We start from the raw sequence: 26650 nt of genomic DNA, 5'->3' as shown, positions 1-26650 counted from the left end.
CCTGCTGGGAGCTATGACAAGGCCCTGTCATTCCTACTTGGACTTTAACGAAGACTTGGAGGATTAAGTATAAATGGAACTCATATATAACATCTCATTGTTGATACACCCTTACTATCATATCATCCTTCTCCATACGGAATACAATCTGAGCTACAGGCAACTTTGGTCTTGGAGACCCCATTCCGCGATAACTTATTGGCTCTGCTGGGCTGCAAATGGGAGCAATGGCCTGGTGGATGCTAAGCGACCTTGGCCAATTATTCATATAGTGTATCTAGGATCAGATCAGTTAGTACATGGCAGCGGGGGTGTGATGTCCCATGCCATTTGTTTACATGATCCGCAAGACATGCAAATATATGTATCGCTTGGTAGCATGAATTCATCTATCATCTTGATTCATATGGTAATTGTTGAATCATTGTCAAAACATTGACATGCAAGCACACAGATCTCACAACTAGAAACGCAGTCATCACCCTGTTATGTCCATTTCCCATCCATGTCGAGTGATGATTCAAATACCGCACAAGTCAAGAAAGTGGCAAAAACAAAGGGGGTTCATCTTTTATACATGAGAAGAAATCAAAAAAAAATCCGTCACACAAGTCATCTAACAAAGGCTGAATGTACTTTCCAAGTGCCTGTGGAAGACAGCCTAATTCGTCCTGTAGACGTAACAGGACGTCCATTTTATGAATCTTGTAGTTCCTTTCCATACCACGTTTCCCAGTCCCAGTTGTCGTTATTATTCGTGTGCCTTTCGTGTAAACATGACGATCAATTAAACATAGAACATGCGTCGTAAAAACATCAAAAATGCAAGAGTGCTGCGGATTGTGGCGCTTATTCTTCATCCGTCAACTGCTTTAGCAGTTTGATGCTCAAGATCATCACCAAGAGACCTATCGTTACGACCACTAACAGGACGAAGCCGAACCAGCCAAGCACCATGGCTGACGTTCCAACTCCTGACTTGACGCTCCCATTGCCCATGTCCTGCGCTATTGTCGTGGCAGCAACTGATGCTGTATGCTGCCATAGGACCGATACAAGCACAAAGACAGATGCGATGAAGATGAGCGCCAAGGCAGTTTGGGACACGGGGCGCGAGGGAAATGGCTTGACCTCTCGTTCTGAGCCGGTGGAATCGATCTCTTCGTGCCAGCCGGGGAATGTGGCCAGGAGGATAAAGCAGAGAAAGGCCAGGATGACCGCAACGATACTGGACGAGTCAGCAAATGCCGCACGGACAGACGGGGTTCGAAGGACTTACAGCAAATAAGGGAACACGACTGCGTCCTTGAATGTCGATGCCACCCAGATTAGATTCAATGGATCTTGGTCGACGGTTACAATCTCGGCCAATGCCGTGGCGTTTGAGTTGCAGATGTAGGCTCCGCCTTCCGGTTGAACGCAGATACCAAAATATCCCACGCGGACCTCCATTTCGGCGCCACCAACAATATTTGCCGTCGCTGTTACCACGCCAGGGTCCACCTGCGCCTTGTCGAAGACTGGACTATAACGCTCATAGTATAAAGATATCAGGAAGATATCTGGTATTTGCGGTGACGATGATGAACATCCGGCCAGTAGTAAGGCTAGGACAAGTTAGCGACATTCCGCACGACATGTGGCAGACGGAGAACTCACAGAGAAGAATGATCGCCACAGCAATGATGATCATGAGCACATGATGATAACCAATCATCGGAATAAACCCTGATGCATAGTCAGTATGCTGGGATACTAAACAACCGGGAAGGGCACAACATACGGGCAAGCCCGGCGCCAATTCTGACAGCCATTGCGGGAGCAGATTCGGATCTCCCGTGCGCCTTTCCTTCACGCTGAGTAACTCACTTCTCGGACTCCCGAGAAGGAGTGTCTATAGCGGCCGCTGCTGGTCACTATACGGCGAGGCCGGCGGCACAACACGTTTCTGAGCGAGTCGAACTTGGTGGCAGGCCGGTTGACTTCGAGTACAGTCAGTACCACGTGCTGCCTTGTAGAGGATCTGATCACTGAGATAAGATAAGACGTTCAGCTGAGTTGACAATGCTGTGACAACGTGGTATGGAATGTGGATGTTGTGGATCGAAGCTCGGATGGGTCACTCGAATCGTTCAATGCGATATAGTTGACGAACTTGACGGAGCTTTTCAAAGAATGTGGCTTCTTTCAAAGAATGACACCTGATTATTCATTCAAGATGGTCAGAATCTCAACCCAAAGCAGTCTGGAATATCAGATTTGGCGAAGATAGGTATGTTGCCAAAAGCAGGCAAGTATGAGAGACGGTATAGTTAGGAAGAAGTATGGAGGGGAAAGAGAGGGAAGGGAGCGTAGCTGGACAATTCCACAGTTGCGGACTAAACCTCCTTCTCAGCTTCTAATTTTTCACAACGAGGGACAGTTACAGCATCAGGGTCTTGACGATGACACAAATGGTGATGATGCGGTGCTGTACCTGGTGGCTGGGAGACTTGACTCCATACAATGCAGGAGGCTGGGCCAACGCCTTTTGTTTACGCCGCCCGTTCCCCGGTAACCATGCCCGACCGCCTGCGCTTTCAGGCAGCCCCGCTAGTGCCCATCCAGACCAGATTGACCCGCTCGCAGGGCTATGCCTTGATAAGACTAGCGCCATGGCTTATCAGTAACATCATCGATCCAGCCTCGCGATTTTCAGGTGTCGAGAAGTCCACTGCCACACAATAGACAGGCAATTTAAGATTAAAATCTATCGAATTGTTCGTTGTATGTCTCAATGATAAAAAAAAAAAAAAAAAAAGCCAAGGGCGGATCTGTTCTGTATGTATATTACTCCAGTTTAACCATGTTTTTTCTCTTGCAATGTCAAGCCTCTCCCAAACCTTGTAGCCCAACAAAGAGCGCCCAATTCAGATACGGGTATACCAAAAGTATCAATGCAAAATAGTGGTATGCAAGTCGTCCCAAGTACGCCGTTGTACTCCGTTGGGTAATGTTCACTCGCCCTTGCAAACCAACAGAATCTGCTCCAACAACCGGAGTACCTCTCTGTTATCTGGCATACAAGAACTTTTCCAAATTAACCGGTTCCCGCGGCTTGCTCGTATCATCGCCATCATCTTCATCGTCAGTGTTGGGAATAATCAAGTCTTCACTGCCCTGAGTAAAGGTTGTCGCTGATCGTTCAACCAGGCTGGGAGGGACGAACGCCTTTGCCTGGGGAAGGGCATTCACAGATCGTGAACGAGCAAGAGCAGTTTGACCAAGGCGCTGCAGGGGAGTGAGCCGACGCCGGGGAGACAGACCAGACGAGGTTGACAACATTGGATTGCGAGATGAGCCAGAGTTACTCTCCTTAGCCTGGGGCTTGAAGACGTAATTTGACAGCACTGGTTTGCCATTTTTCTCGTCTGACATAGACGATCCGGGCGAATCCACAACTTCCTTGGAGTCGCTGGAACCGTGATCGGGGTCAGGTAGGTGTGTCATGATTTGCTCTGCAAGCTCATCAGAGAAAACTTCCAACGTTGATTTGCGTTTGGTTCGAGCAGCCTTCGAGCCACTTGGACTAGAGCTGTTGGTGCAAGGCGCGAAAAAACGACTGCGGCAGTCCGCACGCTCCGGTAAGCTTTCTTCCTCTGTGTCGGCGCAAAGACGTTGCCGTTTGGCGGGCTGAAAAGTCGACGCTTTAGCCGCGCGAGCCAAGAAAGAGGTACGCTCTACACTTCTAACCAAGGGACTCGATAATCGGTTGAAGGGATCCAGAGCAGACGCCGACCTCGTAAGGCCTGGCTGCGATGGTGCAGGACTACTGTCCCAAGAACTATTGGCATGACGCTCCAGGAGTCGTTGCTGACTCGGAGACGGAGTTAGACTGTTGGGGTCCAGTTCAGCCAACGGCATCCGCTTTTGAGTAAAGAATGCGCTGATGGGCTTCTTTGGCTTCAACTCTGCCGCGGAGCCGAGAGTCTGCCGCCGAGTGATTCCGCTTGGCATCTTCCTAGGAGCTTGGGGCTTTAGGACAATTTGCTCTTTCGTCGTTGGATCCAAGTCGCCAAGTGCAACGCCGAGCGCGACTTCCGCATCCACATCGCGCCCAATAAAGGGCAGCTCCTCCAAGTTCACATCCTTTTCAGGCGGAGTCAGAGGGACGAGCTTGCCGGCCTTAGGACAAAAAACTCTCTGGTATAGGAACGTGAGCTCGGCTTGCTTGAAATTTTCAAGGTAATCCGCGGGAACGTGAAATTGACCGTCAAATTGTAGCATACGAAGTGCTTTCTCAACGTTCTTGTACTTTCGTATGCTCCGATAAGCTGTCTTCAGACCCATTCTGGGAATGTTGGGAAGATAATCGCAGCCACTGAGGATACACATTCGTCGGAAGTCAGCATCTGTCCATCCTATTAAGCTAACCTCGCGACAGGCCGTAAAGTCTGCTCGGTTAATCTCAACGCAATCGCCATGTTGGTCGAGTTTAGACAGCAATCTCTTGGCGCCGAAGACAAGTAAATCCGAGTCTTCAGATATAATCCCATTGATGATGCCCTGCCGTTCAAGATATACCAACTGTGCATCAGCCTCGTACGGGGCGACGACGTATTGGACTTCCATCTTCTTCAGTTCCTCGATCAATTGGCGAGCCATATAAGGGGTCACATCCACGGCCTTTTGTAGTTCCTGGTAGGCTTCTGCCATACGACCCTTCCGTTGAAGCTCCAATCCAAGAGCCTTACTCGCCTGCCGCTTCTGAAGTCGCTCGGACTCGGTACCGGATTTACTGGGGAGATTGTCTCCATCGAAGACAAGGTACGGGGTTACCCCGAAATAGAGGAGCATGCGGACACGATTGAGGACGAAATCGACATGTCTGGGGAGAAATCAGCCATGCTCTCGCGGAGCGTCTTGGTTGTGGTCACATACTTCGTCGTAGGCCTGTCGAGAACGAGGTCAACAGCACAGGCAACAGTACCGCGGTGTAGCCAGCCATACGCATCTACCCCAAGGGTTTGCCCTTTGAACTTTTTCACGTGGCATGGCTTCTGAATTGATTTGAGAAGGCCATGGAGTCCTGCATAACAAATCAGTTTCTCTGCCATTCATCATGGCGAAGAGGAAAAGCCAACCTTTAATGCCCATGGTGGGCACTCTTGCAAAGGCAAGACACTCCTGCCGTTCACCTAACCGGCCAAGACGGGCATCAGCTCTGGTGTTGTTAGGCTGAAGGCTCGAAACAGTCTGAGTGCGTGGGCTGCTGGGATACCGCGTTCCTATAAAAGAGCGATCAACGGCTGTAGTCAGCCACCCTGATCAACAGACCAGAGACACAATGCTGGGCCCTGACAACGAGGCTGGAATGTTTGTTCCTTCTTGTTCCTCATCGACGCGCGAACGCGGTATATCGAGAGAGCAGCTCTGATTGGGTCGAGCGAGGCGGTCTCTACTTTCGTCATCACCGCCTGTTGATTCTGCCGTCCGTACCAGAAAATTATCAAAAAAGGAAGTTTCGACTTTGCCGATGGTAAATCATATAGACTACCCTTCCATCTCTGGCAAATATAGAAGCTTCTGGATCGACACAATGCCGAAGTCTTTCACGAAAGTACACAAACATATTTCCAAGAAGCGCGGTGTGATTGATGCGCTCCATGAGAACAGCAGAGATGCGAAGAGATTGCGCCGAGCCAACGCAAGGGACGATCGAGTAGCCCGAGTCTCAGCATTGATGGCCCGTGGAAGACAGTCTTATAGTCAGTATATACTTCAAATTCCTCTGCGGACTTGCTGAGCTGATTCTAATACCCTCTTTCTAGTTGATCGCGTCACGTACTTCCAAGAAGCCGTGGCGGAAGAATCCAAACCGTTCTCAGAAGATGATATGAAGGATTTGATCGTGCGGTATGTCTATGCCATTACTTTTTCTTGCGCAGTCGCATGCTGACGTCTGCTTGGCTAGGTATATTAACCGTAGCGTCCCTGAGATCGAACAATTACAGAGTGAGCGGAGGAAAGGCCGACCCCCAAGCAAGCGTGAAGAAGCCTTATTACAAAGGACAGAGGTCGAGAACAAAGAGTTCAAGACTGGGTTTTGGATGCCTGATTTAAGTCAAGAAGATGTGATCAAAGGCCTCGCATCGTGGAACGGTGACTGGTCCGGCCTCAGCATGATGAAATTCATCAGAATTACCAAAGATGGTGGAAAACAGCCGTCGGCTTTTCCACCCAAGGGACTTTCATGAGGCTGGTTTCTTCTATGTTTCCTCTTTGGTCTTCTCTTTATACATAACGAGTCAGATGATCTTCGGCGATGATCCTACATATGACGTTTTACATTAACCACTTGTACATGCTGCAGGCACTTTGTTGTGCATCATCAATATTCTATCAGAGATTCCAGCTTAGAACCTGACCAAGTTACGCTGCTCTGCATAAGTAATCATACTATACCGCCGGACTGGACTTGTAAAGTAGACATAGTCCCTATCTTGCCCCAGGTTGCTCGAATCCGGACCCCGTCCGACACCCATGGGATCAAAATCTGATGCAGACGAAGCACAGATATAGTACAAGTAACTAGGAGCGAAGAACGTACTTTTTTTTCCTTCTTCATTGTATAAGTAGACTCATCCTGTGCTCTGTAGATAAGTAGTTGGATCAGCGGAAATGGCAGAAGCTTCCTAGTCTTGGCGGGCGGGTCGGAAGGTTAACATCATCGGTTCGCCTCACGCCAGCTCCAAAACTTCCTCTCTCAACTTCATACCTTCTGATAACTACCTTATTATCTGCCATTTTTGCGCATCACATTTTCATCAATCTTTAAGATGCTTTCTCTTCGTACATTCGCACGTTCCGTGCCTCGCACACTCTCGCGGTCCATCGCTACCACCTCCCGGTCGTCCTTCCTGTCGGTCCCCAAGAATGGCTTTCTGCAAGCTTCGTTGAAGCAGGCTACAAGACCCTCCTACGCTGCTTTCTCTACCTCCAGTGTTTTCAGACAATCTCCTGCCGAAGGTAAAGTTCTCTGTAAAGCTTATCCTCCGAGTTATCCATGGAGGGAAACATAGATCAAATTTTCTCTTTCCAGCTTCATTTATTGATCGGGCGCGAGTTCCGGTGGCTTCACAAAGCTGGTTTCATTGAGCAAAACATCAAGCTAACATTCAATGTCTTTATCTTAGGTGACATCGAACTTGTTGCTAAGCTTGAGGATGAATTGAAACATGAGCAGGCCTCCGGCCTTGAGGATCTTGAGACCTCGGTCCAGAACATCCAGTATGTTCTCCAGAACAACTCCTGGGAAGTGAGTATACGGACCACAACTATCATGGATTTCGACACGAACTCACGGATTTTTGCATAGGTTAAGGATGTTCCTGGTGAACAAGAAATTGTGTTGACCAAGAAGTTCGGCAAGGAGGAGTAAGTATCTCACAAACAGAACCTTCGGCTCCTCCGCTAATACTTCCATCTACGGACAGGATCCGACTCACCTTCACCGTCGCCGACCTTCAGAACCTGAGCGAACAGGAGGATTTCGATGACAGCGCTTTCGCCGATGAGATGGACTTCCAGGGCCACCAGCCCGCTAACCAGGGTCGCGGTGCCCCGGTGCTGTTGCTCAGCACCCCGAGGATCGCATTGCTCCCGCTGACCGCGAACTGGACGATCTGGACCGTGATATGGAGCCCAGTTTTCCTGCTCGTGTCAACATCACCATCGAAAAGCCCGGCAACGGTTCTCTCCTAATCCAGACCGTTGCCCAGGATGGTCTCTTCCAGATCGAGGAGGTGTCTTACTTCTCCAAGCCCGACCTCGCCCACGCCCAAACCGCCGAGCAGGACTGGGCCAGGCAGAGCCTCTACGCTGGTCCTCCTTTCGAGAACCTTGACGAGGACCTGCAGACCTTCCTGGAGCGCTACCTCGAGGAGAGAGGCATCAACGCCGAGCTCGCCAACATGATTCCCGACTACATTCAGGTCAAGGAGCAGAAGGAATACGTTCGCTGGCTCGAGAGTAAGTTTGATCATTGCCATTTACGATCTTCGCTCGTGTAGCTAACACTACTGGTCGCAGACGTCAAGAAATTTGTCGCCGCTTAAATACCGAAATCTCCGTGGCGAAAAAGCGCTCTGAAGTCCTTACTAGGTCTTCGCGTATATTGTATCAAAACCCATTGGGAGATCATGACTACTTATCCGCTATTCCCCCATTTGTGTATCATTAGAAACGAATTCAGGATCATATGTTGCACGTAGTTTACATCTAATTGAAAACCTTAAACCATTGATTCAAGTTGTCATCAAGCTTATCGCCGAGTTTACCTGACCAAAAAAATATGGTTTTGGCATCGGATCCTTGATTCAATTTGCGTGGCTTATATACAGCCCAACCAACACGTATAAACGCCTTTACTTCGCCAGCATAAACCAATATTTCCGCTAAGAATAAAAACCCGGAAATCCCAATATGAAGAACCCAACCATGAAAGAGAACAAATGCAAACAGTAAAGGCCCTTAAAATTCCATGCTTTCTGATTTTACCTCAACCGGATCTTCATTTCCTCGTTTGCCGACGCGTTCCTCTTTGTTTAGAGAAGCGATAAATGAACGGAAGTAGTCAATATATGGCTTGAGGCTCGTCTTCTCATAATCTTGCAATTTGCGACTTCCTTGGGAGTCGCTAGGCGTGCTGCTTTCACCTTGACCAGCTTCGGCGCCTGCATTGCTGCTGGAGTGTTCAGCATCCCAGGCATCAATTTCCGCCAGTAATTGAGTGACTGTTGGGACGGAAAGAGGATCGAATTCGTCCGCCTTTTTGGCGTCAATGGGAACACAGACACGCCCTGTACCGGGATGGATGACGAAAGGGCTCTTGAGCAAATGGATCATTTTCTTGCTGACTTCAGCGTCCAGTCGCGGGTATGTATATTCCAGGACGATATCCAGTTTCGCGTCTCTCAGAGTGGTCGGGTTGAGAGTGCTGCTCTTGCCAGTCTTAGCAAGCGCGTCGATGTCTGCCCATTTGTTCGTACTGGATCGGTCGGGCGACGAATCCCATTTCTTGCGCAGTGCGTCATTCAGTGTCTTGTCCGGGAGCAATGAGAGAAGGCGCTCCGCTTGTTCCGAGCTAGCGAACGTATCTTGGTCGACAAGTGTAGTTTGGGCGAAGAACGGTTTGAGAATTTCAAGACTACGGGACATATGTGGATGTAACGGCCGCTTCATATTCACACGCTTCCCGCTTTGAGACCCTCCTCTCACAACGTCGAGATAGCCGGCAATGGCCCTTCGCCGATCATCGGGGAGACTGCGAGCACGCGGATCGCACACCCATGCGTGAGCACCACGACGACCTGAGTATACCCAAAGGATGTGCTCGAAGCCAAAGTCTTCACGCAAGGCAGTATCCACCACTTTCATTGCCATAGTCACGAAAGTCCAGCATTTCCGACAGATATTTGCCTTGGTACAGCAAGACCGAATATCGTCATAATCCGTCAAATCGATATCGAATACTAGCTCTTTGGAGATTGGTTTCATCTGACCGCCTCGTAGTGTTTTCCGGTCCCGCGGGTTTGTGTTATACACGGGACCGATCTCAAATCGCGAAGGGTTCATTTTCAAGATGTCCTTACGGAATCTGAGGGAAGCACTTGTCAGGAAACAATGAATTATAGGTGGAAGCTTCTATCACTCACAGATCTGCAGTCGCGTATGATTGATAACGAAGATATGCGTCATTCTGAAGCGTAAGAGCAAATTCACGGTTCCCAAAATCAGGCGAGGGGATAATTCCATGGTTCAGCCATTGGAAGAGATAGCGGAATGGAAATAGACGCTGATAGAACGCGAGCATTACATCTGTGTCGACTTGTGTCGATTGAGGAGCGGGCCTGAATGTACATTTAATGTCAGCGCCATGCTCGAATGCAAGAACAAACTGCGCTTACTCAGAAGCAGCTTTGGGTGCTGTCGCCTCATTTTGCGCTTCAGGGGCATTCGAAGCTGGAAATTCCTCGTCGTTGTCCTCATCGCTGAACATATCTTCTAGCCTCACGCCTGTTGCCTGGTTTTCTGGCGCGGTTGGAGCTTTATCTTCCGTTGTGCTAGAATGCGCATCTGTCGCAGGGGCATCTGGGAGGATCTCATCATCATGATCGTGAGCGGGCGATTCGGCAGAGGAGACTGAGTGAGGCATTATGTGTCTGGTTGATGATGAGCAGTGGGATGAGCTTACGGAACTCTCTGTCCTACACTATCCTTCATGTAATCCACATCCATCAACACGAGACGCGTCCCGAACGCGTGCCTCTAATTGAACGGGACACCGGAGTGACCCTTATCAGCCCTAGCCCTTATCCTTATCGATAAGAGTATCACGTGATATTTACGGTTCACGTGACACTGACTGCCCTGATAAGACCTACGACCGCAAACGGTCAGTTTCCCTCGAAGTCTCATGCAACCACAACCTCACCAGGAACGATCTCTTTCCCCTTTCAGCTTCCGCTTGCGGTATTATTGTAAGGTCGTTCAACTTGTCGTCAGAGATTTCCTCCTCTCTCTGGCTCATTTCGAGTGGTATGATGCCTACATGTGCCCTGATTCTCGTGGAGATATCCAATCAAGAGAGATCCTCGTTACATTCAGAAAGGCTCCACCACCTTCGGCTTCAAATGTTCCCTGGGGTTCTTTTCCCATCATACTTGAGTTTAGAAGACTTCATTGGCTGAAAATGGTAGCAGTGAGCATACCAGAGATTTCGACATGGATCTGATATGCGTCATCATCGATCAAATATCTTATGAAAGCATTTGACAACAAGGGCTTCAGGCAGTAGCCAGCATTTGGGCATGGAGGCTCTTCCCTCGCAACGAGCTGAGCAGTGCTCTAGCCTCCACTTACATGGGCCTCAAACTATGGAGATCGGCTAAGCCTGCTGGATTGACTCCAGTACCTTTTGCTCCTTCTTTAAGCTTCGGCAGGTAGCATTGAATGGGCGTATCCATTTCAAACTCCACTTTCCAGTGTTGCTTCAGTCGCCTTTCTGCAGTGTGGTTCGACCATCTCAGAGTGAGGCTCCATGTTGGCGCCGAGCTGTGAGCGGCTTGTGTCTATTTTCGCGTGAGGTGCCTTTTTCGTGACAAGATCTCAGTATCCGTGAGGACTCCATTCGGTAATGCTGGTTCATGTTACCTTTGTCTCACTAGTTGATGTGGGTGACGCCATCACTTCATGGTCCCTAGACTTCCGTGCCTCCCCTTGTTGCTCCGTTTCTTGGGAGGCTGAGAAGGGTATCCTCGGCCTTTCATCCGAATGAAACTCCGAGATGTCACATCGATCTCCTGGTCTTGCCACACGACAGGCTCCCACATAAGAGTTTTCTCTTGGTAGCATTACATCGGTACCTCTATTATCCATGGTTCGATGGGGTATTATCAAGCTACTCAGGCCGGAGGCCAATCAATGTTCGAGTTACCTGGGACCAGATATTGGTCGTCATCCTCGTTGAGCGTGGATACGACATGGTACCACTACCATTATCAGTAATCTCATGAAAACGGCAAGCAACTCCACCCTCGAGATATAAAGTAGAGTTCCTCCTGCGATCCTAACTCCTTTTCCTTTCAATTCTTTCTTTCACCTTTTCGTTAAAGAAAGTCGCTCGCTCTCAGACTCTTCGTTCGTTTTCTTGCTTCCTTCGGGAATTGTCATTTATTGCTATCCAGAAACTTCTGTCTCAAAAGCAAGAAATTAATTTTCAAAATGGTCAACTCTGGCATTGCACTTCTGGCTCTGGCCGGGCCAGCCTTTGCTGGTATTATGCCGAACAAGGGCAATGACGAGGTACGCGTAGACCACCCCAGCCTCTCTTACCTTCTGCGTGGCAGACACTAAGATATTGCGGTAATAGGGTCATCCTGGTTACTCTGGTCTAACTGCTCCCAGCAAGTGGACTAGTGAGCCTCACTGGGTCACCAGGACGACAACTTACTTGACCACTTCCTGCCCAAGTATGATGCTCCTCCTGACCTTTCAAGCGCATGTGTCTAATACTCTTATCGCAGTTTCCCACACGAAAGTCACTTCTGGAACCAAGACTTTGACTGTGCCTATCACTCTGACTAAGACAATCACCGTGACTACCACTACCGTCTTTGACAAAAACATCAAGACTCCAGTGGTCGTGCCCACTGGAACTGCGTCTACCCGTCCTCTGGTTCCGACTTCTGTCCCGACTCGCAACGCGACTACTATTGTGCCGCCTCCTCCAAAGATCGTCCCAACAGGAGTCCCCGGCCAGAACACTACTGTTGTCCCACCCCCCAGGCCCGCTCCTTTCACCAACAGCACTGTCCCGACCCCACGCCCGCTCCTTTCACCAACAGCACTGTTCCTACCCCTGTGCAGCCAGTTCCTGTTGCCCCTGGACAGCCCTCGGCTCCTAGCCAGCCTTCTGTCCCTGGCCAGCCCTCTGTTCCTGGCCAGCCTTCTGTTCCCAGCCAGCCCTCTGTTCCTGGCCAGCCTTCTGTTCCCAGCCAGCCCTCTGTCCCTGGTCAGCCTTCTGTTCCCAGCCAGCCCTCTGTTCCTCAGCAGCCCTCTGTTCCTGGCCAGCCCACTGTTGTCTCGCCGCCGCCAGCCGAGACTTCTCTCACTGGCTCTGCTTCCCAGTTCGAGCCTGCCGCCGGTCTCCTGGCTGGTATCTGGGCTGTCATGCTCATGCTTTAAAGCATCCATCTATGGCCTTCCGTATTCAAGGTGACTGGCTGTCATACGGGCGGGAAAGGTACATTTTCGATAAACCTGGATTTTCTCTTCTCGCACGGTTTTGACTTGGTCTCTGTTTGTCATTTGACATGCAGATTTCGGCCATCTACTTTGAAAAAGTTGTTCCTTCGCTCATGGTTTATGGACGGAGTTATTGTTTGTCAAATAACGAAGTAATAATAATATAATACGGGCGTAGCAAATACATTGCATGCGTTATAGAGTCAATCCCATCCTACTATCTTTCTAATCACGGTTTTAGATGAATGATAAATTTCGAGCCTATCTAGGTAGTCAGCTAGTTTCCCACCACATTGGGATCATGCCCGGTAAGACCTCGTACTTCCGACGCAAGACTCGTGGACTTATGTAACCGTGATCGAGGACTGTGACTCGCACTCTCATGGACACTCCTCGGATGCATAACTGGAAATGTCAAGCCGGCAGAAAATTTCAATCCACGAGCCATGTATTTGGCGTTGATTCTATGGTCAGGTTTACTCTATGCAAGGCAGATTACAGTAGGGTCCCAAACAGACATGACGCAGACGCATCCATTCCACCAGCCTAACCCTCTGTCAAAGATTGAAAAGGAGCAAAATAGAGGATATATAGAAGGTAAATACATTCGGAAGAAAGTAAAAAGCTTTGTCGAAATATTTCACTACCTCAAGCCCTGGAGCTCCTGCTCGACTTCGGCTTTGACCACTTCTCGGACACCCACCCATCCGGCGCCGGCCCGGATAGGAGTGACTCTGCTTTCGCGCTGCTCGAGCCCAATGAATTCCTGGGGAAGGACTTCAGTGAAATCATAGCCGTCTTCGGCGCGCAGGGCCAGGTCGACGGCGCTTGCGAACTTGGCCGGGTGGGCCGTGGAGAGTGAGATGTGCTTGACTCCAGGATTACGCTCGATAGAGCGCAGCGCTGCCCGCACACCGACGGCAGAGTGAGGGTCGAGAATGTAGCCCCCAGTCTTGGAGCTCTTGGCGCTGCCTGGGCTGAGGTTGGAGGGGAAGGAAGAAGTGTAGGTGGACTTAATCTGGTCAATGGTCTCGTCGTTGCTCACCCGCTCACTCTCGAACTCGGCCTTGGCGCCCTCGAGGACGGCCTGGGGGACAGTGAAGCCACCCTGAGTCTTGAGCTGATTGAGCCAATTGCTGACGCTCTTGCAGGCGTGCTTGCGTCTTTCGTCTGCAGAGCTGGCGCCGTCCGTCTGGAACGCAAGGAACCAGAGGAGACGCTCAAAATTGCTGCTGACGAGGATGTCCATGGCGGGGCTGTGAGTCTCCTTGACGCCTTCGGTCTGTGTGGTGTTCTTTGTGTACTGGCCACCACTACGGAAGAAGCGGTCCAGGATGTCGTTCTCGTTGGTTGCGATGACAAGCTTCTCAGCGGGAAGGCCCATGCGCTTAGCGAACCATCCGGCGAGGATGTCACCGAAATTTCCTGAAGGCACAACGAAGCGCATCTTCGTGTCTTTGGAGAAGCCGGGAGTCTTGGTGAGAGAGAAGTAGGAGTAGAAGTAGTACGTGATCTGAGCCAGAATACGAGCCCAGTTGATGGAATTGACAGCGGCAATGTTGTGAGTTGAGTTGAGATCAGGATCGGCAAACAAGGCCTTGACAATGTCCTGGCAATCATCGAAAGAGCCCTCGACTGTCAGGTTGTGGACGTTGGCATCCAAGACTGTCGTCATCTGAGCCTGCTGGATAGGTGACACCCGTCCTGTGGGGAAGAGGATGAAGATGGAGACATCCTTCTTGCCCCGGAGACCGTAGATGGCTGCAGATCCAGTATCCCCACTGGTGGCGCCAATAACGGTCAAGTGGTGTCTGTCCTTGCCCTCCTTGCCCTCGTTCTTGCGTACCAAGAAATATTCGAAGAGGTTTCCGAGGAACTGTAGCGCTACATCCTTGAAGGCGAATGTTGGTCCGTGGAACAATTCGAGCAGGTAGAGGTTGCGTTTTCCGTCCAATTCAACCAGAGGCGTCCGCTCAGGGTGCCGGAACGTAGCGTATGAGCGTCTAATGATATCTTTGAGGTCTTCCGAGGGGATTTCGTTCGGCGAGATATATAATGACATGATACGATATGCGAGATCTTCGAAACTCAGGTCGCGCCACTCCGTCTCCCATCCCGCAGGAAGTGAGGGAACCTCTTCGGGGATGAACAGGCCACCATCGGACGCCAATCCTTTAAGGACGACATCTTCGAAGGACAGCTATACATCCAGCAGGTCAGCAGAATGATCTTTTGGGATAAGGTTAAATTATTCTCGACCGACCCCGTAGGAGGCACCCCGCGTGCTGAGATATTTTTGCGAAAGTGTATGAGACATGGCTAGGAAGTAAAATTTGATGTCGTGAGTATACCAGCTGTCTCAATTGAGATGACGGCTCCCTGTACAAGACAATTGCAATCTGAGACTCAATTGTAAGAGAATGGACGAAGGCGAGTCTGGCGATGATTCATCCCACCTCAGAACTATTCTTCTCAAAACGTCGCGGGGGAGGACCATGCCTGTTTGGGGTTTAGCGCCGCCGACAACGGCACACCGAGATCACGTGCATAAATGGTTGGTGATCTGATATCTTGGCATCATGATACAAGAGTATCTAGTACTCGAACTGGATCCAAGCATCAATCAAACGAACGAGCGACAAAGAACACAGAAAATAAATTTGGTTAACTATGTAGGTCAATTAATATCCAGCCCGGTGCGAATCGGACAATGGTATGGGATCTATATCAACAACTGTAAATACTACTCCTGACCTTGAGATGGTCACGCCGAATCATCAAATAACCAGAGCTTCCCCGCGTTAGAACAGTGATAGAATATCCTCGTTGGTCTTTCTTTGCTGATTGCCCCCTGGGGGTGGCGACGTGGTGTTGGCGGAGAGATCAAGGCCAGAGAAGCCGTTCATGAGATCCGCAGCGGCACCACCGCCGTTGGGAACAGCGATGCTGGCTGGTGCGGCGGCACTGCCGCTATCGCCGAACACACCAAGGAGGTCGTCCAGGTTGTTGCTTGAGGCAGGAGCGGGCGCGCCAACAACAGGAGACTCTACTCGAACGGGAGTACCAGCAAGACCCTCGAGACCAGACATTCCACTAGCAGGTTCTTTCTGGGTCGAAGCGGGAGCTGCGCCATCGAAATCGATATCCAGGAGGTTCTCAATGTTGTTTTGAGCCTGTGGCGGGGGTGTAGCACCCGTGACTGCGGCAGCCGCGGCGGCTGCAGCCAAGGGGTTTTCACGGGCGTTTTGGATTTGTTCCCTGTTCCATCATATTAGCTGACCGCTCAAGAATGGATTGAGAAGCAAGGTAACGAACTCGATAGCAGCGCGTTGCACGGCATCTGCGCCAAATCTGCCCTGACCGACAAATTGCTCTGGTGGTTTGTGGTAGACGGATGCAAGAGTAGAGAGTTCACCGATCAGCTGTTCAAGAAGAGCGGGGGTAGAGAGTGGATCGTCGTAACAATAGGAGGCTTCTGGGAAAGAACGATGTTCTTCGTAGCGTTGGGATCACTTGTGTTGGAGAGAAGACGCCAGTAAACGTAGGCTCGGTCACGGACATCGGGGTTATCGTTCTCAGCCGTTGCCGCCTGGAGAACTTTCTGAACCAGTCCTTGAGCCTTCTCAGGCCGCTTCAAGAATAGCTTTACGACGGCAGTAAGAATCTGAAGCTGGGTCTGATTAAAGAATTAGCTTTGGCATCCACCAGTCAAGCGCAGCAACCAGACCTGTGAGAATTCCTCATTGAACCCTTCCACAAACCCGGCCAGAATGTCGCCAGCATTGCTAATCTTCTCCGCATATTCTCCCACTATCCAGATGAGCGCGGCGCGGGCGTTTGGTTCATCCAACTCGTCAATGCATTTGCAGAGAGTAGGGATGATGCCTTCGTATCCAGGGTATTTTCGGAAAATGTCTTTTATGACAACAATAGCCTCCTGTACAAGGTAGTTCACTTTGGTGTTGATCAAATCCAACAATGTGTTTACACACTTCTCGCATGAACTCTCGATCTTGATGGCAACCTGGCCAATGGCTCTCACGGCGCGCCGCACGAAATCCATATCGACTTCCAATGCGTACTCCCGCAGTTCTGCGAGGAGCTGATCGACGTTGCGGTCGTTGGCTATGCGGACCATAATTTCCAGTTTCTGGAACTTGACATAAGGAGGGTCATTGTACTTGCAGAAGAAAACCCGCAGCTCTTTGTTCAGAATATCAGGCTGCTTCTGCAACAACAGATCGATGTTTCGCAATGCGACATATTGTACTTCCGGAGCGGAGGACACCAGAGTCACTATATAGATATCAGCGTGCCATGCCTTCGGGATAACCAGTCGGCTTAAGAGGAATACCTAGAGGGGGCGCCATCTTCTTCAAGTAGTTGCTCGACAACTCCTGCTTGATGTTCTTCATGTGCAGGAAAACGACCTTGACCGCTGCCAGTACTACACCTGGATTTGCGTGTTGAAATTGTGGCGCGACTCGCTCGCAAATGTGCTCCGATTCCGTCACATCACTGGTCTTGTATTCTGCCAGAGTTGTCAGGATTGTGACCCGGCCCCACTCCGTACATTCATTCAACGCCATCAGCATCTTCCGCAGTACGTTAGATGTGACTTGGAGGGCTCGGGTCTCGGGGGCGGCATGATGGATTTCCGAAAGCGCGGTCACCGAGTTCGCAACCACCATAGGATTTGGATCGCCAATCATTTCCTGCAGCATCTCAAGGAAACCATTCTCCAAACACAGTGAAGGGTTCAAGTCGAATAGCTTTGCCACGCAGATCGCAGCAGTCTTTCGGACATACGGTGATTCGTCCCGGAGAGTCTTGCGAAGTGGTTCCTCCATGTAGTCGACCATTTTATCCACCCGAATACATCCCATTGTTCTGATAGCCAGTGCCCTAATCAACGGATTGGGGTCTTCGGAGTCTTGTACAAATGTATTCACGGCGAGAATGCAAAGATCCGGGTGAGATTTGGCGTAATTCCTTTTTGAAGCATGGGGGATCAGCGAACGAAGCCGCCACCGAGCAGATTCAGGAACACTCACATGAGATATAGATATACAAGCTTCTTCTGTTCAAGATCACTCGTCGCAATATTCTTGAGGACGTCAGGGAAAAGAGCAGAGACATCCTTTCCCAGTGTCATGGCCATGATGGTCTTCTGAATGGCTTCCTTCCTGGAACAGAGTTAGAATGCACTCACATTCAGCGGCGCAAGTAGTAAGTCGTCAAAAGAGCTCCGAGAAAAAACAAAAATATTCCACATACCGTTCGTACGCATACTGAGATCTATTCTTCCCGTCAGCGACACAGTCCACTCAATGAAACTTACGTAGGGTGGAGGAACTCCGTACACAAGACCAGCTCGCAATTCAAACGTTTCTCCTTTTCTAGGCACTGCAAAAGCGCCGCGGATCCTGCTCATCGCCATTTTGAGGGCACGAAAGCTTCAGCGACGACTAGGTCGCGCCTCCGCAAACAATATTTTTATCGTAGGTGAGAAGTAGTGCTTCGTTGCGGACCACTGCGGGGAATTCGGCGGCGAAGCTTCAGGGACCAGTTCGACTCGAGGGACGTGACGGTGCAACACTTGAAACGAGACCGGGATTCCCGATTCCCAAATTGGACTCAGGTTGATAGAGAAACTAGAAAAGGGCGGAAAGTAGTGAGCAATCCGTCTCCCTCAAGGGTGCTGATGGGGTTAAGGAAAGCAAATGGTCTGGTCTGGTCTAGGTCAATTGTCACGGGCCCAAAAGTTGTCCACAAAACGCGGCTCATGATTTCCCCAAACCGGAGCCACCCACCAATCTATCCCCCTCCGTCTGGTCCACCTAACTCTACCAGGATTCTCTGGTTATTGACGCCGTTATAACCAGCACATTTGTTGAGTTGGGATTCGATGTCATGGTAGGTCCTGGCTTGTCATGATGAATGTCAGTTATTCATTTTCATTACCAGGCGAACCTCCCTAATCTGCGACGGCTGTTCGTCGAGGCAAGAACAGAGGCTGAAGAGAATGAGTACTCAAGGACGGCTGTATGCTCTCGTCTACCGTATTTAGTGCAAGATTCCATGCTGAAGATAATTGCAGTTCTACAACCTCGTCCTCTTTATCTCCTCGGTCGCCGTCTTCAGTCTAGTAGCACAACGGATGAGTGGCTCGAAATCGGGAAGATGATGAACGCAATGACGCTTTACTGCTATCACTTCGTCAATCTGAGAGTGGCGCATTCTACTCCCTGCCAATACCAGAGGGCTCAATAGGCAGACAATGCCAACATCGAGAGCAGACGCGAAGTTGGCACTCACAAGAGTGGCCATCAAAATGTCAAGGGATTTATCCGATAATCAAGCATTCATTATTATGCTCCCGAAAGACAAGGTGACTTGGTGGACTTGGTCACCTGCCTTTGTCTGCATTCTTCTGTCACTTTCAGCCAGGGCATACGAGGCTAAGCGGCACCATGTTGGAAGCAGCGGGTGTCCCTATCTACTATGTCTGCCTACTTGGTCAGCTCACAGGATGTTGTGTGTTCATTGATATAAAGTGGAAACAGGTGACAGTATGCTACCGCTTGATCAGTAACGTCTATTGAAGCAAATCGCTGGAGGCTTGCTTTTGTTCTCAACATGAATGAGCTCTGGCTATCACTTCGCCGCCGCAATGCTTGGCCAAATCTGCTCAATGAAACCCGTCAAGTCCGCTTTCAGGTCTTGGGGTCGCTCAAGCGCCGCAAAATGACCGCCCTGAATGAGAGAGTTAAGCGGGTATGGATTTGAATGGAAACCAGGGTTCATACCTTCTGGTGATCCTTGAAGAAGATCAAATTTCCTGTCGTGGCCACCCAGGATCTAGGAGCCGGATAAAGTTCCCTGGGAAAATAGGAAAAACCAAATGGTTTCTGGATGAACCACCGTGTACTCAGTTGGGAGGCGAATTTTCTATGAGGATAGTCCTGTTTGACCTCTTTATCAGCATCCCTGCAACTTCATGAAATCGGGACCCAAACCTCGCGGTAGAAGTAGATGGCCCGCGGATATGTCTCGGTAAACCAGTACAGAGAGACAAAATCTAGGATGGTCTCTAAAGGAAGAGGTTCGTCCACCCAATCGAGGAATTTCTCACCCACCCTAGTCATGCGAATTAATGGGGTGTTTTGCGACTTTGAGCATCGGCATGCTTACCACGCCAGCAGAGCCATGGGGTTGGTAGACAGGACAAGACCTATGGTGCTTGGCCTTGTGCCTTGTTCAATTGCATATGCTATCCCTGTCGTAACGAAGGCATTCAGCCTCTCCACTCCGCGTTTCTCAGAGGCAGACAGGCTGTCATCTGAACAGCCCTCTGGGCGTGGGACAGTACAGAAGTTCACTGTTTCTTGTTGGCACCACCTCAGACAGACACAGAAGAAATAAACTCACGGTGAGCCGCTACAGATCGTCAGTATGCATTACAATTGAAGGCATGAAATTTGCACCGACCTTTACAGCTTTCGAAGTCCACTGCCAGCACCCTCGAGATGCGGCTTCCGATATCTCCTCCCTGAGCAATATAGCCGCCTCCGAAACCGAGTCCTTTCATTAACTGGTCCAACACTCGTGCCACGTCATGGCTCTTATACTCCCTGTCCAAGGGTGGGCCAGATGAGAACCCATAGCCGGGAAGCGAAGGCACAATCAAGTGATACGGCAATGTGGTCGGAGTGTATTCCTCCTTGAACAGTTGAAGCAAGGGGAGGAACTCCAGAAAGCTACCTATGGTTTTTCTATAAGCACGGGCGAAATAAGCGAGGGCAGTAAGCTTTACCAGGCCATCCATGAAGGAGTATCACAGGAACTGCGTCTTCCTTTTCCGAGAACAAAGCTGCGAAGTGCAGCGATATGTCCTCGATCTTGGTTGTGAACTGAGGGAAGCTGTTGATACGGGCCTCAGTGGCTCTCCAGTCGTAGTCGTTCAACCATTTCTCTCGCATGGTCGTCAGCCAGTCGGATGTGACACCATATCGACGGTCCTGTTGCTGGTTCTCGAGTGTAGGTGGAGCTATCTTAGCGAGCTTCACCAGGGTCTTCAACTCGGTTATCTGTCCATCTGGAAAGGCTACTCGAAAGCGAGTCGGGACAATGGTTGCTGTTGAAGGAAACTGGCTGAATGGGACAGACATGGTGATAGTTGTTGATGTAGGAAAGGTAGATATGCTTCATCAGAGACTCTACACTACGGTGACAATATTGTATACCCGCGGACCTCTTCAGGCAGAAGGCCCCCACCAGGATTAATAATACATAGAGGATGTGAAACCAGGCTGCAATGCGGGGTAAGTCAACCAAGAAATATGGATATCAATGATTGCAACAAGTGACCACCTCGTATCCGTCATGGCCGAAGCTGTATAGTTTCCTCGTTAGCAAGAATGGGTCCAGATCCGAAGCTGTGTCCTAAAACGTTGGATTAGAGACAAATTAGGCAGTATGCTACGACGAATCCACGATTCTTTATATTTCACCGCCCACATTTATGCCCTCATCGACGACCTGTAAACATCTTCTGCCGGGAAAGCTGGAAAAAACTGTATGGGCTTTCTGAAGAAGCAAAACTGAGTAAAAGTGAAGCATATAGTCACTCAAGAGGATGTTATCAATTCCTCAGCATCCCGCGTCTGCAGCGACCATCTTCCTGGACCAACCACCAAGCTGTCTTCAATTTTGCCCTGCAGCACCAAACAACTTTATCATAGGCACCTATCTGCTATCCGAGAACAAAGACAGCGATGGAAACGTGCAGCAGACGAAGACTGGAGGCCTCCAGTTATGGAACCTCAATCCGCTGAACAATGAACTGTGAGACCTATACCGTCTTCCTCCCGAGTCCCAGGCTGACCGATAGTCTATACAACACTCAGCTCTCTCATTCAGAGACTAGCACTGCCATATGCCGTATTTGATCTTCATTTCCATCCGAGAGATCCTAGCATCCTCGCCATCGCCACAAGCGCCGCATCCGTGGCCCTTTTCAAAGTCTCAACCGACCCCGAACCCACCATCAGCCGTCTATGGACCTTACCCGTCCACCAGAATCCGTCAATCCCAGCTTTGTTCCTAGCCTGGGCCCCTCGGAACTGGTTTCCACGGCCCGAGCAAGACGGGTTCGCCGTCACCTTCTCCGACGGCCGGACGAGCGTCTACGGCACCGTCTCCGCCGACAAGGACAAGGCAGAGGCAGCGCTAACAGAGCAATCCAACATTATCGAACAGGGGACATTCGAAGCCACCCAGCCCATCGAAGTATGGTTCGTGGCTTTGGCAGCACTTTGTGATCCCTCATCACCCGAGGAACGCAGTATTCCCCACCTCTTCACAGGGAACGACTTCGGCTCGCTGCATACACGCCAATTCAGCGCTCAAGCAGCAGAAGGCGAAGAGCCTTTGGCTCCCCTCGTCCTCGACTATGACGATCGTGCACGTCACCATACGGCCGGAGTAACGAGTATCCTCCCTCTGCCCCTTCCGCTCCGTGAAGGCGCACCCTTGCTTCTTACCGGTAGCTATGATGAGTATCTGCGTGTCTACCATGCCGGGCGTAGGGGCCAGGTGCTCGCTGAAGAATGCCTTGGGGGTGGTGTCTGGCGACTGCAGCTGTTGAAGACGGAGAAAACGCCTGCCGCGGAAAGGGAGGGCGAAGGGTGGAGGTTTCTGATCTTAGCTAGCTGTATGCATGCTGGAACAAGGGTGGTAGCGGTGACGTGGAAGCCGCAGAGGGCAGAAGACTCGGAGTCCGAGTGGAGTATCAATGTCCTGGCCCAGTTTACGGAGCATGAGAGCATGAATTATGCGTCTGATGTGTGGAAACCGGAGGGAGGATACGACTTGGAAGGCAAGGATATATCGGAGCTGGTTTGTGTTTCCAGCAGTTTCTACGACCGAAGAGTCTGTATATGGAGAGTAGATCTACAGACGGAACAACCTCCAATTCAGTCAGAGGGGTAAAAATAATGGAGTTTATTTGTCATGATAAGATAACGCTCGAACAAAATTCATCATGCAAAGCGAGAGGTATACTAATACAACCCCATCCGGAACCCGGAAAAGACTCAAAAAGGCAAATGGAAGTCGTCGCATAGGCGTGTTGATCAGCTAGACAATCGTCTCCAACTCGCGAGCGTAGCCTATCGTGTTCTCGATGACCGTGCTGCTCGCCACCAGGATGTCCTTCTCAGACCGGGCCGCGGCCTCGGGCTCGACTGGGAAGTATATCCGTCCGTCGCGGAGAACCCACCCTCGCTGCTGGGCAAACTCAATAACAGCTCCCTCGGAGTCGAGGAACAAAAGATTCTTGGCGTTGGAGATGGGAAGCGAAGGATACGCTTTCTCGAAGCAGTCCGCGATTTCGCTTCGGATGGTTCCAACAAGGACCTATTGATACAAAATCATCAGCAAGTTTCCAACAACAGACCGTATGAACAGATTACTACGGAAAAAGATAGACTCACGTTGGAAAACAGAGCAAAGTCCTCCGAAGGCACTCTCTCCGAGTTGGTCTCCCTCCACACCTTGTCATAACTTCCCTCCATCAAGCTCCGCTCCAGATCAACGGGATATTTGATGTACAGGTCGTCCTCCACGCGCTTGCCCTGTAGACTCGCTTCCTCAACCAAGCCTTCCAACACTGTGTGGAAACTAGTGCTATCACCCATGCTCAGCAAAAGCATCAGATACAGACCTGTAATCTTGCTGCGTTGGCTAGACTTAGTATCCACCTTTGCTGAGCCCGTGCTATCCCTCTCAAGGTCGTAAAAGGGCTGCAGCTGCTGATAATATCTCGTGAAGCCTTGTGCGTCGGTCTGGCGAATGGAGGCAAGGGCTCCTAGTTCCAGAACTTCACGAGCGAGCGGGATGAGGTCAGATGGTGTGGAAGGTGTAGGGATCAGCGCATTCTGAAGGAGAAGGGTTCGCTTTGCTTGGCTGAGGAGCTTGTTGGCAGCTTCGAGCTGCTTGCGCTTGAGAGCATTATGGAGCTCTGAAACGAGGGACCGGAGGTCGGCGCTTTGTGCCATGATAGTAACTTCTTTTTTGAAATTCTCTGTGTCAGTCGGTGAAGATTCTATTCGAGGTTGATCAGAGACTGGTGGAAAGAGAAAGAAAGATTACAGAAGCAGTTTGATGGTGTAGACGGAGTTTGGTTGATGGTGCTGTCAGCTCCCAAGAGCTTCTCCGGCGACGGTATTGTCTTGGCGGGCGGTCAACAACGGCACGTGATCTGACGTATCTTCTCTGGACAGTTTAGCATTGTTGAAGGGCATCTTCGTAACACGTCGACGTGCCTACGGTAAACCACTACTGCCAGTGCGCAATACTAGTTATCCTTTTGAATCATTGTAATTTTTTATCTGGTTGCTGCAGATATTGTCTGAGAGCCCCTAGACAGCCTGGTTGGCTAGGCAAAGAGGTCCTCAAGGTGCCTACAAGGGCTGTTGGGTGTAAGGAAAAATGCTATACTAACTTATTAGAATATTAGATTGCCTTCTATTTCTCCTTCTTGATCTCATGGGGTACTTGAAACGCTCGTGGCTAGTTTCACCAGAGTATTATAAAAGGGCGTTCCAAGCCCGGTAACCGGATCCCATCCTGGCGTTGCGTTCCAGCTTGCATTGGGAACCAGTTGTTCGTTGCTACTGCCAATATAGCAACCCGATGAGCCACCATCAACAATATCTGTGAATCCTGTCTGGTTGAGGGAATAGAGCCATGGATTTAGGAATCCCAGTTTTGGCAGACCATCCTCCAGTCGGGCAGCATTTAACCGGGAGACGATGGCTGCAAATACAGGCGCAGATGCACTACAACAATGGTTAGCGCGAAGTTTCTAAGAGCGACACTCATTTTAACGACGGACCTTGTGCCGCCTACTCTCAGCGTTTGCCCGTGATCAATGACGACAAAGTTAGTGGCCTGAGCGGCGACGTCAGGGAAACCTCTCCCGCTGGGGTTGTATAACCCGTTCCATCTGCTTCCAAGCTGCTCTAGGTAGCCTTGAACGCTTGACTCCTGATACGAGGGACGTGGGAAGCGATCTGAGAAGCCTCCGCTAGAGAAGCTGATTGCTTTCTCGGGTTGGACATCGTAGGTACCGCCAACAGCAGTAACAAATGGACAGGACGCTGGGAAGACAGGCAAGAATCGGGTTCTGTTGGTTCCATCGTTTGTGATGCATGTTGAACCAACGCCTGAGTCACCGCTGCTGAAGATGATCGACACACCGCGTGCGCCAAGCTGTGCGAAGAGATTGCAAGTTGCGTTTGAGTATGATTCAGGGACGCTTTGCTCATCTTCGCCATACGAGGTTGAAAGAACGGCGGGAAGTTCTTCATCTGGAAGATCAAGAAAGTAATGAAGTTGATCCAAGTAAGGCTCATTGGTCGACACGTTCGTATCCTGACCGTCCTCAGGCACAACTGGTCCTCGGCCTCCCGTTGTATAGTAGGTTCCAAGCGCTTTATACGCCAAAGAGTAGGCATATTGGACGTCTAGGCTGGCTTCGGTACTGCTCAGGGACGAGTCCTGCAGATTGAGACCGTCATTTATCGAGACTACGGTGAAGTTGACGTCTGTCCTATTGGGTGCGTACAACCTCATGAAATTCTCAAAGTCGTCATAGCGTGCGTACTGATCTAGGAATCCGGAAACTCCCAATCTGTTGCGCGGGTCGGGTCCGGCTCTGGTATCATAGATCCCGTACAATTCGCGAAGGCAGTTCGGCGTTATGGTTGCGGAGCAATTCGCCGCCAGCTCTTCCAGGCTAGCAACAGTTCCCTGGAAAAGTGGTTGTCGTTCATGCCGGACAGGTTGTCCAAAGCGGGTCGTTGGTTGGATCATCTGAATATAACGGTGGACGTCATCGGGAACGGAATACGCAAGCGTTCTGACTTGCGTCGTACTTGTCTCCACGTGGTGGAAGGCATAGAAGCGCGTTCTTAGCATACGTTCCGCCTGTGATACCGGGACAGTGAAAGTGATCCAGCTGCCATGACTTTCAATCGAGCCAGCAGGAACATTCTCTGATCTCAGCCAGGAAAGGACCTTGTCTGAGACCTCCTCGGAAGGACGCAGGAATTCCCTGACATCATCACGCTTCATATGTTGTCCATAGCTCGAGTGACTCGGTGTCGACATGTCAATGACCCTTCGCTCGAACTCAGCGGCTCTTTCCTGGTTCATAGCCAGCCGAAATCTGACCAATTCGGACGCCGGTGCTGCATCGCGCTTTATCCAGCCGTCGGGCACATTTCTGAGCTGCTCCACGACAGTGTACCCGGATTGTGCAGCTGCACCGATATCAATGCAGGAAATACAGAGGGATAGGATCCCCATCACAAGCGTGAATGGTGCCATGTGAGCTTGCGACACTGGAATCGCGTATCTAGATGGCAATACAGCGATGAGACACACGGAAATAGGCAAACAGCGAGCCTTGTTTTATACACGCGAGGCGCGAACTCATTTGTGTACACAGTACATACTTATACTGTACGACTTGATGGTCTGCCCACGGCCAATCGCTCATTTCGGGGTCCCAAGGGAAAAGGCGCATGCCAAGGCCCAGCCATCATGTCACCAAGGCAGGGAATGTAACTACTTGTTAGCCAGTATTTGCAGGAGCAGACTAACTGCCGAAGCGCGATTATGTAGTTTGTGCCTTACCTGGAGAAGACCCTGCGCTATTCTGTGACTTAGTGGGATGCGGTGACTGATTTCCTTGTCCAGATAACCAGAGACATAAGAGTAGAAAGCTTGAAGGACTTACTTAGCCTGGAGCTGAGAACGCCATCGTCAGAGCTCGGGCGTTTTAGGGCCTGACAGT

At 50.4% G+C, this 26650-nt stretch overlaps 12 protein-coding genes across 12 annotated transcripts; 4 read left to right on the top strand and 8 right to left on the bottom strand.

The window, feature by feature from the left end:
• Positions 1-644: 644 nt before the first annotated feature.
• P174DRAFT_254901 (Fig1 domain-containing protein) lies at positions 645-2055 on the bottom strand. The gene is made up of 4 exons (XM_024821469.1): positions 1784-2055; positions 1660-1728; positions 1280-1607; positions 645-1228 (listed from the first exon to the last, which is right to left on the bottom strand). Exons 1-4 carry the CDS (start codon positions 1812-1814, stop codon positions 850-852), a joined length of 807 nt encoding a protein of 268 aa, XP_024680534.1. The 5' UTR covers positions 1815-2055; the 3' UTR covers positions 645-849.
• A 750-nt stretch (positions 2056-2805) lies between these two features.
• On the bottom strand, positions 2806-5223 carry P174DRAFT_393543 (putative exonuclease). The gene is made up of 3 exons (XM_024823598.1): positions 5124-5223; positions 4921-5068; positions 2806-4867 (listed from the first exon to the last, which is right to left on the bottom strand). The coding sequence occupies exons 1-3, from the start codon at positions 5134-5136 to the stop codon at positions 3052-3054; spliced, it is 1977 nt and encodes a 658-aa protein (XP_024680533.1). The 5' UTR covers positions 5137-5223; the 3' UTR covers positions 2806-3051.
• A 355-nt stretch (positions 5224-5578) lies between these two features.
• P174DRAFT_433352 (translation machinery-associated protein 16) lies at positions 5579-6236 on the top strand (the record flags this gene model as incomplete). Its single annotated transcript, XM_024825804.1, has 3 exons — positions 5579-5747; positions 5811-5895; positions 5954-6236. The coding sequence occupies 3 exons, from the start codon at positions 5579-5581 to the stop codon at positions 6234-6236; spliced, it is 537 nt and encodes a 178-aa protein (XP_024680532.1).
• A 528-nt stretch (positions 6237-6764) lies between these two features.
• Positions 6765-8282, top strand: P174DRAFT_443942 (MAM33 family protein). The gene is made up of 6 exons (XM_024827955.1): positions 6765-7008; positions 7176-7297; positions 7358-7416; positions 7476-7610; positions 7688-8010; positions 8071-8282. Exons 1-6 carry the CDS (start codon positions 6819-6821, stop codon positions 8094-8096), a joined length of 855 nt encoding a protein of 284 aa, XP_024680531.1. The 5' UTR covers positions 6765-6818; the 3' UTR covers positions 8097-8282.
• A 58-nt stretch (positions 8283-8340) lies between these two features.
• Positions 8341-10252, bottom strand: P174DRAFT_410837 (DNA primase subunit PRI1). The gene is made up of 3 exons (XM_024824256.1): positions 9948-10252; positions 9696-9890; positions 8341-9637 (listed from the first exon to the last, which is right to left on the bottom strand). The coding sequence occupies exons 1-3, from the start codon at positions 10193-10195 to the stop codon at positions 8512-8514; spliced, it is 1569 nt and encodes a 522-aa protein (XP_024680530.1). The 5' UTR covers positions 10196-10252; the 3' UTR covers positions 8341-8511.
• A 1224-nt stretch (positions 10253-11476) lies between these two features.
• On the top strand, positions 11477-12726 carry cspA (putative cell surface protein; the record flags this gene model as incomplete). Its single annotated transcript, XM_024829137.1, has 4 exons — positions 11477-11844; positions 11912-12011; positions 12066-12289; positions 12349-12726. Exons 1-4 carry the CDS (start codon positions 11764-11766, stop codon positions 12724-12726), a joined length of 783 nt encoding a protein of 260 aa, XP_024680529.1. The 5' UTR covers positions 11477-11763.
• A 514-nt stretch (positions 12727-13240) lies between these two features.
• On the bottom strand, positions 13241-15213 carry P174DRAFT_443939 (threonine synthase THR4). The gene has a single exon (XM_024827954.1). The coding sequence runs from the start codon at positions 14846-14848 to the stop codon at positions 13430-13432; it is 1419 nt and encodes a 472-aa protein (XP_024680528.1). The 5' UTR covers positions 14849-15213; the 3' UTR covers positions 13241-13429.
• A 374-nt stretch (positions 15214-15587) lies between these two features.
• P174DRAFT_433347 (putative AP-1 adaptor complex subunit beta) lies at positions 15588-18226 on the bottom strand (the record flags this gene model as incomplete). Its single annotated transcript, XM_024825803.1, has 8 exons — positions 15588-16044; positions 16102-16208; positions 16250-16462; positions 16514-17082; positions 17141-17778; positions 17841-17972; positions 18064-18089; positions 18128-18226. 8 exons carry the CDS (start codon positions 18224-18226, stop codon positions 15588-15590), a joined length of 2241 nt encoding a protein of 746 aa, XP_024680527.1.
• A 1178-nt stretch (positions 18227-19404) lies between these two features.
• On the bottom strand, positions 19405-21183 carry P174DRAFT_443936 (epoxide hydrolase family protein). The gene is made up of 6 exons (XM_024827953.1): positions 20603-21183; positions 20278-20550; positions 20218-20226; positions 19981-20167; positions 19806-19926; positions 19405-19751 (listed from the first exon to the last, which is right to left on the bottom strand). The coding sequence occupies exons 1-6, from the start codon at positions 20955-20957 to the stop codon at positions 19590-19592; spliced, it is 1107 nt and encodes a 368-aa protein (XP_024680526.1). The 5' UTR covers positions 20958-21183; the 3' UTR covers positions 19405-19589.
• Positions 21184-21292: 109 nt separating this feature from the next.
• Positions 21293-22779, top strand: P174DRAFT_393529 (uncharacterized protein; the record flags this gene model as incomplete). The annotated part of the gene is made up of 2 exons (XM_024823597.1): positions 21293-21633; positions 21696-22779. The coding sequence occupies exons 1-2, from the start codon at positions 21425-21427 to the stop codon at positions 22777-22779; spliced, it is 1293 nt and encodes a 430-aa protein (XP_024680525.1). The 5' UTR covers positions 21293-21424.
• On the bottom strand, positions 22766-23972 carry rpnL (proteasome regulatory particle lid subunit rpnL). Its single transcript, XM_024829136.1, has 2 exons — positions 23283-23972; positions 22766-23205 (listed from the first exon to the last, which is right to left on the bottom strand). The coding sequence occupies exons 1-2, from the start codon at positions 23844-23846 to the stop codon at positions 22927-22929; spliced, it is 843 nt and encodes a 280-aa protein (XP_024680524.1). The 5' UTR covers positions 23847-23972; the 3' UTR covers positions 22766-22926.
• A 294-nt stretch (positions 23973-24266) lies between these two features.
• P174DRAFT_443934 (S53 family peptidase) lies at positions 24267-26615 on the bottom strand. Its single transcript, XM_024827952.1, has one exon. The coding sequence runs from the start codon at positions 26179-26181 to the stop codon at positions 24589-24591; it is 1593 nt and encodes a 530-aa protein (XP_024680523.1). The 5' UTR covers positions 26182-26615; the 3' UTR covers positions 24267-24588.
• Positions 26616-26650: the final 35 nt, after the last annotated feature.

The sequence above is a fragment of the Aspergillus novofumigatus genome (genome assembly GCF_002847465.1).
Source record: "Aspergillus novofumigatus IBT 16806 chromosome Unknown P174scaffold_6, whole genome shotgun sequence".
NCBI lineage: Eukaryota > Fungi > Ascomycota > Eurotiomycetes > Eurotiales > Aspergillaceae > Aspergillus > Aspergillus novofumigatus.
Note: the sequence above shows the minus strand (reverse complement) of the source record. Positions and strands in the feature narration are given on the sequence as shown.

What these genes read in the sequence shown, in the direction of transcription:
- P174DRAFT_254901 (XM_024821469.1), bottom strand. Translation starts at nt 1,814, where the DNA reads ATGGCTGTCAGAATTGGCGCCGGGCTTGCCC. An exon ending in TGTGGCGATCATTCTTCTCT is followed by an intron (nt 1,608 to 1,659) that starts GTGAGTTCTCCG and finishes AACTTGTCCTAG; the next exon opens with CCTTACTACTGGCCGGATGT. An exon ending in GTCGTGTTCCCTTATTTGCT is followed by an intron (nt 1,229 to 1,279) that starts GTAAGTCCTTCG and finishes TGACTCGTCCAG; the next exon opens with TATCGTTGCGGTCATCCTGG.
- P174DRAFT_393543 (XM_024823598.1), bottom strand. An exon ending in CTCGACAGGCCTACGACGAA is followed by an intron (nt 4,868 to 4,920) that starts GTATGTGACCAC and finishes ATTTCTCCCCAG; the next exon opens with ACATGTCGATTTCGTCCTCA.
- P174DRAFT_443942 (XM_024827955.1), top strand. Translation starts at nt 6,819, where the DNA reads ATGCTTTCTCTTCGTACATTCGCACGTTCCGTGCCTCGCACACTCTCG. An exon ending in TCCAGAACAACTCCTGGGAA is followed by an intron (nt 7,298 to 7,357) that starts GTGAGTATACGG and finishes ATTTTTGCATAG; the next exon opens with GTTAAGGATGTTCCTGGTGA. An exon ending in GGTCGCGGTGCCCCGGTGCT is followed by an intron (nt 7,611 to 7,687) that starts GTTGCTCAGCAC and finishes TATGGAGCCCAG; the next exon opens with TTTTCCTGCTCGTGTCAACA.
- P174DRAFT_410837 (XM_024824256.1), bottom strand. Translation starts at nt 10,195, where the DNA reads ATGCCTCACTCAGTCTCCTCTGCCGAATCGCCCGCTCACGATCATGAT. An exon ending in GCACCCAAAGCTGCTTCTGA is followed by an intron (nt 9,891 to 9,947) that starts GTAAGCGCAGTT and finishes ATGTACATTCAG; the next exon opens with GCCCGCTCCTCAATCGACAC. An exon ending in TCATACGCGACTGCAGATCT is followed by an intron (nt 9,638 to 9,695) that starts GTGAGTGATAGA and finishes TGCTTCCCTCAG; the next exon opens with ATTCCGTAAGGACATCTTGA.
- P174DRAFT_443939 (XM_024827954.1), bottom strand. Translation starts at nt 14,848, where the DNA reads ATGTCATTATATATCTCGCCGAACGAAATCCCCTCGGAAGACCTCAAA.
- P174DRAFT_443936 (XM_024827953.1), bottom strand. Translation starts at nt 20,957, where the DNA reads ATGTCTGTCCCATTCAGCCAGTTTCCTTCAACAGCAACCATTGTCCCG. An exon ending in CCCATGGCTCTGCTGGCGTG is followed by an intron (nt 19,927 to 19,980) that starts GTAAGCATGCCG and finishes TCGCATGACTAG; the next exon opens with GGTGGGTGAGAAATTCCTCG. An exon ending in CCATCTACTTCTACCGCGAG is followed by an intron (nt 19,752 to 19,805) that starts GTTTGGGTCCCG and finishes GAGGTCAAACAG; the next exon opens with GACTATCCTCATAGAAAATT.
- rpnL (XM_024829136.1), bottom strand. Translation starts at nt 23,846, where the DNA reads ATGGCACAAAGCGCCGACCTCCGGTCCCTCGTTTCAGAGCTCCATAAT. An exon ending in ACTTTGCTCTGTTTTCCAAC is followed by an intron (nt 23,206 to 23,282) that starts GTGAGTCTATCT and finishes TTGTATCAATAG; the next exon opens with GTCCTTGTTGGAACCATCCG.
- P174DRAFT_443934 (XM_024827952.1), bottom strand. Translation starts at nt 26,181, where the DNA reads ATGGCACCATTCACGCTTGTGATGGGGATCCTATCCCTCTGTATTTCC.